This window comes from Onychostoma macrolepis, chromosome 05 (genome assembly GCF_012432095.1).
Source record: "Onychostoma macrolepis isolate SWU-2019 chromosome 05, ASM1243209v1, whole genome shotgun sequence".
Classification (NCBI taxonomy): domain Eukaryota; kingdom Metazoa; phylum Chordata; class Actinopteri; order Cypriniformes; family Cyprinidae; genus Onychostoma; species Onychostoma macrolepis.
The window spans coordinates 24306522-24320330 of NC_081159.1; the positions used below are offsets into that span (position 1 = coordinate 24306522).

Here is a 13809-nt window from a genome sequence, read left to right on the forward strand (position 1 = left end):
CATCCAATCAGCCAAGAGAGACGGAGACAGAAGAGAGAGTGAGAAAAAGGAAGCCCAAATCTCCTGTTGCAGTTGGCCGTCTGTCTGAGAAAGGAAAGGAAAGGAAAAGAAAAGAAGAACTGCTGTGCACAGTGTATATTTGAAGGTAAAATTTCAGCTTCCTGTGCACATTGAAATTCTTTTGCCTCAGGTTTCAAGTTTGACTGAATGATGATGGTTTTCTTTTTCAGTTGCTTACAGTAATATTATACTGTTAGTCTGCAGATGATGTTTTTGAAGTGGAGTGTTGAGAGAGGGAGTAGACATGAGGTGTTTACACTCATGTAAACAATTATAGAAATGAATGTAGATAAAGATTTTCAGTGTGTGAGAATTTATCTGAATATGTGGATCAGTGTGGTTATACTTCTTTTTAAGGGTTTGAGGGAAGATATTTTTTATTTCATGGTGGGTTTTTTCAGATTGGACTAAATGGGCAAGAGTATATTAAAATACATTTTTAAACTTTAACGCTTTTTAATCAGTTCAAAGGTAATAAAGATTGTTATATTTAATAGTAATGTTTTATAAAAGTTTTTATTTATAAAGCCTAATAGTTCCCTATAGTATGTGTAACATGAACTGCATTACTGCATTTGAATGTTGAAAATACGTCTCTTCATGTTAGTTCACAGTGTAATAACTAATGTAAAAAGAAGCAACTTTTGATTTTAAAGATTTATAGATGTTAAAATAAACATTCAGATAAATAGTTGCTGTAGATGTGTTATGATTATTGTTAGTTCATGTTAACTAATTAATGCTAATGAGTGAAACTCTATTGTTTTACCATTTTATATATATATATATATATATATATATATATATATATATATGAAATATTTACAAATTAAAAAGAAATGCATGTATTTATAAAACAATATACACTACAGTGGTCTGACTGTTTTCTGCTTCATTATATTGTAAAATGTAATTAATTCATGTGAATTCACTGGTGTCATATGATCCTTCAGAAATCATTCTAATATAGGCTACTGATTTGGTGCTCAAAAAACATCTTATAAATATACAAAATTGTTGCTGCTCAATATGTGTTTTTGGAAACTGTGCTTTTTCCTCAAGATAAATAGAAAGTTCAAAACAACCGCATTTATTTGAAATATGCATTTGTAACAATGTTACAAGTCTTTACTTTCCCTTTCAATCCATTCATTGTGTGATACGCATGAGGGCTACATATCATGCCAGATAAAAATGATATCATGATATACAGGATGTGTGTTTGTTTGACAGTTGAACAGTTTTCCCAGATGTTTAAGTGGGTCATCTGATTTCCTGAACATGCCGTTCAAATACCTCCAAACTGTGATGTCATCAGTTTGGAAACAGCAGCCTTCCTGGACAGTGCTGCTGTAACTTAAGCTGGAGCAGCATGTGTGTCTGTTGATATGATCTGTTCTTTTGCAGCCAGCAGATCATGCAAGTGATGCTTCTGAAACTGGTTTTGGTGGGGGGTGGGGGTTCAGTGCAATTAGTGCTGATTAAAGTCTTTTTAATATAAAGCAAAAGAAAAGCCTTGATAATTGTGCCAGGGAAACGGCCTACACATCCACTTGAGTTTGATCTTATGTTGTTGCGTGTGGGTGTGCGTGTGTTGCACAGAATAAATATTTAGTCTGTTGGTTCACTGCCTTTGGTCGACCACAAACACGGGTGTTTCTTGATGTTTCCTCAGGTTTTCTTGAATGTTATTGGTAGGTTTGTGGTGAAGTAGTTCCTATTCAATCACACGCACTTCTAAGTCTTACTTAATCTTCCTCTTTCTCTTTCTCCCTTCTGCTCTATCATTTAATAACCACATATTGTCGTTCATGTGTATTGGATGCCTGTTTTTCTGTGTCTTGTTCTGAGTGTCCCAGAGTGGTTTCAGTCTAGTTCTGGGTGTATGATACAAAGAGAGGATTGAAGTTTTTGATCATGTGTTGTTGCTATTTCAGCACTCTTGTAAGTTGATTCATATGGAAATATGTTGTTTTGTGTGCAGGTCATGTTGCCGCAGTGTGAGAGAGCACGGAGTATAAGTGGACGTCCAGAAGGGCCTTATCGGGCAGTAGAAAGCGCAGATGCTCTCGTTACACAGGACTTTGAAGGCGTGGACACGCTGGACAAACTTTTTGTACATGCTGTGAAGAGATTTAGCGAGGCACCCTGTCTGGGCACCAGAGAGGTCCTTAGTGAAGAAGAAGAAAAACAACCCAATGGGAAGATCTTTAAGAAGGTAAATTCAATCACTGGTTTGATTCGGTAACAGCTCAATCAGCTGAAAACAGTCAAAAATATTAGTGACAGTTTGATATAGAAACGTATGTGTTTTTGTCTGTAGTTAGTCCTGGGGGACTACAGCTGGATGACCTATGAAGAGGTCAGTCAAGCAGTGGAATTTTTGGCAGTGGTCTGGCAGCTTTGGGCCAGCAACCACGTAATACCATTGCCATCTTTTGTGAGACACGGGCAGAATGGATGATCACAGCACAGGCCTGCTTCAGACGCAACTTCCCATGTAATGCAATCACACTACTTTTACTCTAAACAGGTTTAGATCTAAATCTTACAATCATAAAAATGTGTTTTGTTTTTTGTTCGGCTCAGAAGTAGTTATTTCACAGCTGAGTTTATGTAACCTTTGGTTTCCATTGCCTATTTCCAGTCAATTAAGCTGTACATAAAGAGTTTTGTTATTAGTTTTATGCACCTATAGAGGTTAATTGGAATCAGAACTCTTGAGCATTCACAGGAAATAGCTTACTTGTATTAATAGCGTAATAAGGTGGATATTAGTGGTGGGGATTTTTCAGTTACTTGAACTTTCTGCCAGTTACCTCACTAAACACAGTAGGTGGTGGAGATGACTTTATGAGTGAGATATTCAGTCACGAACTGAACGATTCATTCACAAACACTAATTCACTCTGGAATTAAACAAATGACTGTTTTTATCAGTGAGCTAGTGAATCATTCATTCAACCAGCACTGACTCATTCAGGCTCATTTTCTTAAAGAAAACATACATGAGAGGTACCACTTATGGAATAACCCTGTCAGGCTGAAGTATTCATTATACAATTTCAGCAATACCAACTCTGGTACTTGCGTCGCATCCTACTATAAAACCCCACTCTATATTTTCTTATTCAATAATTGTAAAAGGCTTCTTCAACACTAAACAGAAAGCATACATGAGCAACAAAGTAAAAATACATAGTCACTTCTCATGGTGAATGACGAATGAAAATTAAAATAAAGACATAAACAAACACTGTAATTATAGGAGGCATGAGCCCTGAAGCCTATGTCCATAATGTCCTCTAAACATCTCAGTCTTCTCATAGATGTTACCTTATTTGTTTGCAGATCTTAATAAAATAGATAATTTATCCTTTAATATAAATCCTAGTTCTCCTAAGTACAGCATATTTCTCAGTTCTCTGGCCCACATCTCAAAGGTGGAGACAGAGTCCAACTTCTGTATCTAAACGAGTCTTTTTGCAAGAACCATACAGAACAAGGATGGCCTGTGTTAGATATTTTCAAGAATCAGGTTCCAGATTAATATAATGTGCTTCAGAAAAAAAATTATGGGAATGGCTGTATTTTACTGCATGCCAACAATTAATTTTGCTTTGGCTTTGTTTGGAACCATTTTCTTACCGGTACGAAAACAGGCAAAGCAACTGGCAACATTTTGCCTAAAATAAATGTTACATAGTAATAACTTGTATAACTCTTGTATAAAAGTAATATCCATGCCAGGCCAGCCCTGAATGTATGTACTACCTGTATGTACTTTTTTACAATATTTTGTCAATATTACATACTGAACCTTTAATTTAGTTCTTTTTATATTTAAACTATATATGCAAACCTCACAGATCCTGCAAAGATTATATGAACTTATGAGCACAATTTTACGTGTGTGTGTGTGTGTGTGTGTGTGTGCGTGTGTGCAGTGGTAACGCTATATGCAACTCTGGGTGAAGATGCTGTAGCTTATGGGCTGAATCAGTGTGGAGCCACTCATCTCATCACCAGCACAGAACTGCTGCAGACCAAACTGAAGGTACACAAAGCCACAGACATGCAAGTGTGACTGCTTATCGGTGTGGTCTGGCTAAAAGTTTGCGTTATATTATTCTTTCTCTCTTTCTCAGAACGTTTTGAGTGCAGTTTCAGGGTTGCAGCATGTTATCTATGCAGGCAGTGGTGAAGTATGTCATGCTGATTTCCCACTGTCTCTTGCCATGCACAGCATGCAGGAAGTAATGGAGCTCGGGGCAAAGCCAGAGAACTGTGAGTAACATGCAAAACAATTATTTATACAACCAAACTGAATTGATTCACAAGCTGATACACATGCTCTCGCTCTTTCAGTAAGCAAAGAGTATGAGAAGCCAACTGCATCTGATCTCGCAGTGGTGATGTACACCAGCGGGTCTACAGGGAAGCCTAAAGGAGTGAAGATGCAACACAGTAATCTGATTGCAGGAATGGCTGGGCAGTGCCAGCGGATCCCGGGCCTGGGGTGAGCAACAGTAACACCAACACCAGTTCAATAATTTGCATGTTTTCCCATACACTACGGACAAATACTTCCAGCTTAAATCATGTATAATGCATCAGTAGGGTAAAACTGGAGTAGGAGTGTGTGGTGAAGTAAATACAGGGAACAACAGAGACATGTGGGTGTAAAATTACACAAATTATGGAAAACTAGCAACTGATGAATAAATGCATGTAAAAAGGAATATAAGCTGGTGTCTTATCTTTCAAACTAATCTTAAATCTTTATTTTTGTGTGAGGGTTATTTATATACTATTATGGAATTCATTCATTTTTTGAATTAGCTTTCAATTTTATATTTTCAGTTTTAATTTTAGTTTAAGTTTTAATAATTGTTTTTTTTTTGTCACATATTTTTTTCTTTAAACATTTCTATTTAGCTTTATTTATTTGTATATCCGTTTTAATTTGAGTAATTTTAGTACTTCAGTTTATTTATTTCAGCTGTTTCCAAGGCATCACTTAAAAAAATATAAAAGATTTCAACATTTCTAAATTAATTTTTTAATGTTTTTATGTTTGTTTGTTTTTAAGTTTATCAACTAATATTTACATTTATATTTGATTTCAGTTTCATTTCAGTTAATAAAAATTTTAGTTAACAATAACAACATCGCTGTGTATGTACAGGTCCCAGGACACTTATATAGCTTATCTCCCACTGGCTCATGTGCTGGAGCTGACAGCAGAAATATCCTGTGTGTCATATGGCTGCAGGCTTGGATACTCCTCCCCACACACACTCACGGACCAGGTAATACACACACACACACACACACACACACAAACATACATACAGTATCTCACAGAAGTGAGTACACCCCTCACATTTTTGTAAATATTTTATTATATCTTTTCATGTGACAACACTCAAGAAATGACACTTTGCTACAATGTAAAGTAGTGAGTGTACAGCTTGTATAACAGTGTAAATTTGCTGTCCCCTCAAAATAACTCAACACACAGCCATTAATGTCTAAACCGCTGGCCACAAAAGTGAGTACACCCTCAAATTGGGCCCAATTAGCCATTTTCTCTCCCCGGTGTCATGTGACTCGTTAGTCTTACAAGGTGTCAGGTGTGACTGGGGAGCAAGTGTGTTAAATTTGGTGTTATCGCTCTCACTCTCTCATACTTGTCGCTGGAAGTTCAACATGGCACCTCATGGCAAAGAACTCTCTGAGGATCTGAAAAAAAGAATTGTTGCTCTACATAAAGATGGAGTAGGCTATAAGAAGATTGCCAAGACCCTGAAACTGAGCCACAGCACGGTGGCCAAGACCATACAGCGGTTTAACAGGACAGGTTCCACTCAGAACAGGCCTTGCCATGGTCGACCAAAGAAGTTGAGTGCACGTTCTCAGCGTCATATCCAGAGGATGTGTTTGGGAAATAGACATATGAGTGCTGCCAGCATTTCTGCAGAGGTTGAAGGGGTGGGGGCTCAGGCTGTCAGTGCTCAGACCATACACCGCACACTGCATCAAATTGGCCAGAAGGACGACTTTTCTAAAGATGATGCACAAGAAAGCCCGCAAACAGTTTGCTGAAGACAAGCAGACTAAAGACATGGATTACTGGAACCATGTCCTGTGGTCTGATGAGACCAAGATAAACTTATTTGGTTCAGATGGTGTCAAGTGTGTGTGGCGGCAACCAGGTGAGGAGTACAAAGACAGGTGTGTCTTGCCTACAGTCAAGCATGGTGGTGGGAGTGTCATGGTCTGGGGCTGCATGAGTGCTGCCGGCACTGGGGAGCTACAGTTCATTGAGGGAACCAAGCATGTCTCCAGACATAAACCCTATTGAGCATCTGCGGGGCATCCTCAAATGGACAGTGGAGGAGCACAAGGTCTCTAACATCCACCAGCTTTGTGATGTTGTCATGGAGGAGTGGAAGAAGACTTCAGTGGCAACCTGTGAAGCTCTAGTGAACTCCATGCCCAAGAGGGTTAAGGCAGTGCTGGAAAATAATGGTGGCCACACAAAATATTGACACTTTGGGCCCAATTTGGACATTTTCACTTAGGGGTGTACTCACTTTTGTGGCCAGCAGTTTAGACATTAATGGCTGTGTGTTGAGTTATTTTGAGGGGACAGCAAATTTACATTGTTATACAAGCTGTACACTCACTACTTTACATTGTAGCAAAGTGTCATTTCTTCAGTGTTGTCACATGAAAAGATATAATAAAATATTTACAAAAATGTGAGGGGTGTACTCACTTCTGTGAGATACTGTACATACACACATACTCTTTTCCTCTGTTTTATCATCTTCTCTGTGCTTGACCTGTGCAATTGTCTATGCAGTCCAGTAAAATAAAGATCGGTGGTAAGGGAGATTGCTCTGTTCTTAAACCCACCCTGATAGCGGCAGTACCGGTGAGTTTTAAAAATTAAAAACTTTGAGAGTTTTATTCTTGTTCCCCTCTTTTTACTCAATATTTGTGTGTATGTATCTGTTGGTGTGTGTAGGAGATCATGGATCGTATCTGCAAGAACGTTAATGGGAAGTTGAGAGAGATGTCAGTGGTTCAGAGGACTCTGTTTAAATTGGGATACAACTATAAGCTGCAGAAGGTGTCACAAGGAGCCGATTCGCCGGTGTGTAACATGTGAGTCAGTTAAACATGATGGGTATCTATCTATCTATCTGTCTATCTATCTGTCTATCTATCTATCTATCTATCTATCTATCTATCTATCTATCTATCTATCTATCTATCTATCTATCTATCTATCTATCTATCTATCTGTCTATTTGTCTGTTTGCATTATTGGCAAGACTAATAGCTGTAATATAGCTTAATAACATAGCTCAGCTGTGTACAATGAAAACAGTGCAGAATAAGTATCCTTTGCATATTAACTGCCACAGCTTGCTAAAGTCACACAGAATGGCGCCAACCAGCTGAAACAATTCTTATGCTTTTGAAACTAAAGTATTTGACTATTTGGAAAACCTAACCAAGGCTCGAATTGTGAAAGGAAAAAAAGGTAGCACAATCTAATATTTAATTAGACCGCTGTTTGCTCTGATAAAATTGTGCTTTCATTGTGGCATTGTTTTGACAACATTATGCAACACCACAACATTTATTAATGCCATCAAGAGTTGCATTGATTTTTGGCCAAGATCTTGTATTGACAGTGGGAGAGTCGAGCCACTCTGTAAAGTCAACTCACATGTAACAAAGACTCAATTGGTTACGTTTAGGACTCTGGGGTGACCAGTCCATACATGAAAATGATTCCTCATGCTCACTAAACCAGTATTTCACAATTTGGGTTCAGTGAATCATGTCATTTTCATCCTGGAATATACGTGGCGTGGGTACGTCTTACAACATGGTTGTTAAAGAAATAAAAAGCTGCATCAGTTAGGATTAAAAGAATTATTGCAAAACATTTAACATACCAGAAACATATTAATTACTGCAATACTGATCCAAGTCTAGACTCATCATTATTTGCTTATTTTAATCCAAATGGTGACTTTTTTTGGCCAGGTATACAGGTGCATCTCAATAAATTAGAATGTTGTGGAAAAGTTTTTTTATTTCAGTAATTCAACTCAAATTGTGAAACTCGTGTATTAAATAAATTCAATGCACACAGACTGAAGTAGTTTAAGTCTTTGGTTCTTTTAATTGAACATTTAACAAAAACCCATCTCAACAAATTAGAATACTTCATAAGACCAATAAAAAAACATTTTTAGTGAATTGTTGGCCTTCTGGAAAGTATGTTCATTTACTGTATATGTACTCAATACTTGGTAGGGGCTCCTTTTGCTTTAATTACTGCCTCAATTCGGCGTGGCATGGAGGTGATCAGTTTGTGGCACTGCTGAGGTGGTATGGAAGCCCAGGTTTCTTTGACAGTGGCCTTCAGCTCATCTGCATTTTTTGGTCTCTTGTTTCTAATTTTCCTCTTGACAATACCCCATAGATTCTCTATGGGGATCAGGTATGGTGAGTTTGCTGGCCAGTCACGCACACCAACACCATGGTCATTTAACCAACTTTTGGTGCTTTTGGCAGTGTGGGCAGGTGCCAAATCCTGCTGGAAAATGAAATCAGCATCTTTAAAAAGCTGGTCAGCAGAAGGAAGCATGAAGTGCTCGAAAAACGGGTGCAGTGGCTTTGGTTTTCAAAAAACACAATGGACCAACACCAGCAGATGACATTGCACCCCAAATCATCACAGACTGTGGAAACTTAACACTGGACTTCAAGCAACTTGGGCTATGAGCTTCTCCACCCTTCCTCCAGACTCTAGGACCTTGGTTTCCAAATGAAATACAAAACTTGCTCTCATCTGAAAAGAGGACTTTGGACCACTGGGCAACAGTCTAGTTCTTCTTCTCCTTAGCCCAGGTAAGACGCCTCTGACATTGTCTGGAGTGACTTAACAAGAGGAATACGACAACTGTAGCCAAATTCCTTGACACGTCTGTGTGTGGTGGCTCTTGATGCCTTGACCCCAGCCTCAGTCCATTCCTTGTGAAGTTCACCCAAATTCTTGAATAGATTTTGCTTGAGAATCCTCATAAGGCTGCGGTTCTCTCGGGTTGGTTGTGCATCTTTTTCTTCCACACTTTTTCCTTCCGCTCAACTTTCTGTTAACATGCTTGGATACAGCACTCTGTGAACAGCCAGCTTCTTTGGCAATGAATGTTTGTGGCTTACCCTCCTTGTGAAGGGTGTCAATGATTGTCTTCTGGACAACTGTCAGATCAGCAGTCTTCCCCATGATTGTGTAGCCTAGTGAACCAAACTGAGAGACCATTTTGAAGGCTCAGGAAACCTTTGCAGGTGTTTTGAGTTGTTTAGCTGATTGGCATGTCACCATATTTTAATTTGTTGAGATAGTGAATTGGTGGGTTTTTGTTAAATGTGAGCCAAAATCATCATAATTAAAAGAACCAAAGACTTAAAATACTTCAGTCTGTGTGCATTGAATTTATTTAATACACGAGTTTCACAATTTGAGTTGAATTACTGAAATAAATGAACTTTTTCACGACATTCTAATTTATTGACATGCACCTGTATATATTGTTCCATTATTATATTGAAAATATACATTGATATAAATATGTATTACAGTATTTTAAAAGGTTAAATAGTTACATTTCTAAACTTTGTGTGTCTGTATGCTTATTTTACAAATACATTTGTGTGCTAAATTGTGTTGTGAATTCAAAACTTTCATTCAGGGGTAAGAATGGTAAAATGTTGCCTATATGCGGTGCTGCAATTACGAAATACGAAATGGTCTCTGTCTTTAGGCAAGGCAAGTTTATTTATATAGCACATTTCATACGTTCATTTAAAATGATTTAAAAATTGATTTAAAATGAATTTAGAACAGTTAGAAATAAAAATGATTATACATAAAATACAGTGCAGTAAGTTCGGACATAGCACAGTGCTCATTCAACAAATGCACAGCTAAACAGATGATGTTTTAGCATATCTGATCTCTTCTGGAAGCTGGTTCCAACTGCGGGCTTTAAGATCTTGTTTGAGATGGTGATATGATTGTGTGTTTCAGGTTGTTTTTCAAGCGTGTGAATTTGCTGCTGGGAGGGTGTGTACGTCGGATGTTGAGTGGAGGGGCTCCACTGTCTGCTTCCACACAGAGATTTATGAACGTGTGTTTCTGCCCTGTTGCTGTGGGTTATGGCCTTACAGAGACTTGTGGAGCGGGAACTATCTCAGAATGTTAGTGCACACACATTTTCCTGCATGTTAAAATGACTGCATTCCTGTGCCGACACGTTCAAACTTGTGTTTGTTTGTGTTTACAGTTTCTGATTACAGTACAGGACGAGTTGGAGCTCCTCTCATTTGCTCTGAAATAAAACTGCGAGACTGGCCTGAGGGTAAGATACACACACACACACACACACACACATATACATGTGCAAACAACAACAGCAATTTGAGGGTTCTCAGGTTCACTTTACATTCCTAACTTTCAACCGACTTCTCTCTTTCATCATCAGGTGGATACACCAGTCAGGACGAGCCACACCCACGAGGGGAGATTTTGATTGGTGGACCGAATGTTGCCATGGGATACTTTGGGAGTGAGGGGGAGGGAGAAAATGACAACTTCTGGGTGGACGAGGCGGGGCAGCGCTGGTTTTGTACTGGAGATGTCGGGGAAGTTCATCCAGATGGTTGTTTACAGATTGTGGGTGAGTAAGTTCTGAATCATCAAACAGAGAAGCGTTACGTCAGAGAAACGTCTGCTGTTCTGTCAAACATAACATGCCAATCCTCCACTTCCTGTTCTCAGATCGTAAGAAGGACTTGGTAAAGCTGCAGGCAGGTGAATATGTGTCTTTGGGGAAAGTAGAATCTGCCCTGAAAAACAGCCCCTTCATTGATAACATCTGTGTCTATGCCAGCAGGTACACCACAACTTTATATCCCACAATATTCTGAATCTAGAAATTTTACCTGGATAAAGTGTCAATTTACATGTGGCCGGAATTTTAGCACTGAAAATCTCCATGTCACAGTTTAGTTGGTCATAGTTGTTCATACTGATTGATTTTATAACATTATGTGTGGGCTGCACAACTGTCCATACACAGCTTTTAATCTGATTACAAGTGGGATGTATGATGCTATCAAAATGGTTTTTTAAGTGTCATTTAAAGATTCATTAAATTTATCAAATACAGTAAAGATATTTGTAATGTTACAAAAAAATTTAACTTTTCAACTTTCTATTCATCAAAGAATCCAGAAAAATTGATCACAGTTTCCACAAAAATATTAAGCAGCACAACTGCTTTCAGCGTTGGAAATAATAAGAATCGTTTCTTACCAAATCAGTATATTAGAATGATTTCCGAAGGAAGTGTGACACTGAAGACAGGAGTAATGGATGCTGAAAATTCAGCATTTCCATCACAGGAATAAATTACAGTTTTAAACATATTAAAATAGAAAACAATTAGTGTTATTGTACAATATTACTGCTTTCGCAGTGTTTTTGATCATATACTATACATGCAACTGAAAAAAAAAAAAAAACACAAAGTACTAGAACTAAGAATTACTCTACCAACCCCATCTTTTACAGAAGTATATTGATAAAAACTTTTACAGTTGCTTATCCGTGGCTTTAAAGCAAACAGATGAAGCCACAAAACTTGTCCTTAATCTTATGTATTTTTTAACAAACCTCTAGGCTACATTAACATGTATACTGAAACAACTTAAACTTGTCATGCAGGCTCCAAGACACCATAATGCAGAATAAACACATGCCGTCAGTTCAATACTAATATGTCCTTGTACTATTTCTGATCAGTGATCAGAACTTCTTGATCAGCTTTGTGGTTCCCAATCAAAAGCAAATGACTGAGCTGGCAAAAAAGAACGGAATTGAGGGTGAATGGGAGGAGCTTTGTAACCACACCAAGATGGAGGAGGAAGTACTAAAAGTCATCAAAGAGATTGCAGTCACAAGTAAGCACATTTTTTATTTCTCAATAATGTTTGGTTAATTAAGTATGCTGTAGAAAGTGGAAGTGTGTAATGCTCTCAGTGGGTTTTTTTCCCACACTTTTTTGGGGGGACTGGACTGTCTGTTTGGTTACCGAGTTTATTGTCTACCGAGTGTCTATTATTGTAACTACAGTGTGTTTTAATACTATGAGAAAGTAGCAAAGACACTTATATTTTGTGTGTGTCTATGTGTATAAACTGTATATAAATTATTTGTGTGTGTGTGTGGTACTGTAGGTAAACTGGAAAGGTTTGAGGTTCCACAGAAGATCTGTTTAAGTTCTGAGGCTTGGACTCCAGAAACAGGGCTGGTGACGGATGCCTTCAAACTTAAGAGAAAAGAGCTGAAAAATCATTATATAAAGGACATTGAGAGGTTATATGGGGCTAAATGATGGACATGAAACACTCATCTAGGCTGATTCCCAATTGGTGTACTTCTTAGATTACTATCCCCCCAAATCACAGTAATGTGTCGAAATGCGATTTTACTGTGATCCTGTCTTACTCCATACACTAGACAAGAAAAAAGTCTGCCAATTGGGATTCATCCATGTATAAAGTCACTGCCAATCCTGCTGCTCTCAGTAGAAACACCATTGTTCCCCCTGCTGGATGTATATGGTCATTACTTCCTCTGTGAGTAAGTACTGTGAGGAATAGATTTATTTAATAGCAGTAAAAGATGTATGCATTACTGTTATACACACACACACACACACACACACACATATATATATATATTATATATAAAAAAATTATTCTTTCTTATAGAGGTGCATTGAAGCATATCTATGTCAAATATTTTTTAAATGATCAAAAATTGCCACCTTTACTTGAAAGCATTTTTGGGATGCAACTGGTAAATGTCAAATTTTTAGTTGTTTGGTTTTTGTTTGTTTGCTTAATTGTTTGTTAGAGTCCCTTAAACAAAAGTTAAAGCAGTGTTGTTTAGTGTGAATCACCCAGCTTATTTCTGATGGCAACAGTGGTAATGGTCACTTACGACCAGCAGAAGTAAAGCTGGGAACTGTGTAAACTACAGAATATAATCTGGGATGAGTTTATGTTTACATATGTATGGGAAATTATTTTTATGTATACCATTGACATGAAAGGGAAGAATTTTTTATGATGTTTGTATATTTTTATCTTTGGTTGCTCAGGTGTGCATATACAGATGAATGGGTTAAAGGCAATACATTATGTGTAAAGTGCATTGGAGATGAAACTGGGACGTCATATTTTTCTGTTATGCTATATATTTTTTTGTTATCAACTTTTTATTTATTTTCACACACGACATCACAACATCCATTCAAAACAAAACAACAGACATACAATCAATACTTCAAAAGTCCAGTCAAAAAGGAGAGAGAGAGAGGGGAAAAAAAACAAGTCATTCCTTCATATAATCGAGTATGTTAAAGAAAAAACCCTGCCAAGCATCAATAGTAGTAGGCTTGGCCCCATTAATTCGCGATGTTGTACATTCACAAGTCACTATTTTCAGGAGGCTATGGATCCAATATGTTTTTCCACACATGTGTGGTGTAAACCAGTTCTGTATTATTGTCTTCTTCGCAGCTGTATTGTTATGCTATATATTTTACAGCATAGTTTTATTTTTAAAAACTATATCACCATTCCTCAGCA

The 13809-nt window shown here is 37.7% G+C and overlaps 1 protein-coding gene across 1 annotated transcript; it reads left to right on the plus strand.

Annotated features, from left to right (window-relative positions):
• Nucleotides 1–2: 2 nt before the first annotated feature.
• acsl4b (acyl-CoA synthetase long chain family member 4b) lies at nucleotides 3–13372 on the plus strand. The gene is given in 16 exon segments (XM_058776685.1): nucleotides 3–145; nucleotides 2045–2278; nucleotides 2384–2438; nucleotides 2441–2560; nucleotides 4008–4117; nucleotides 4209–4347; nucleotides 4429–4579; nucleotides 5249–5372; nucleotides 6932–7003; nucleotides 7097–7236; nucleotides 10181–10350; nucleotides 10437–10511; nucleotides 10635–10829; nucleotides 10931–11045; nucleotides 11957–12114; nucleotides 12391–13372. Coding segments are annotated over 15 exon segments (2013 nt in total). The 5' UTR covers nucleotides 3–145; nucleotides 2045–2047; the 3' UTR covers nucleotides 12549–13372.
• Nucleotides 13373–13809: the final 437 nt, after the last annotated feature.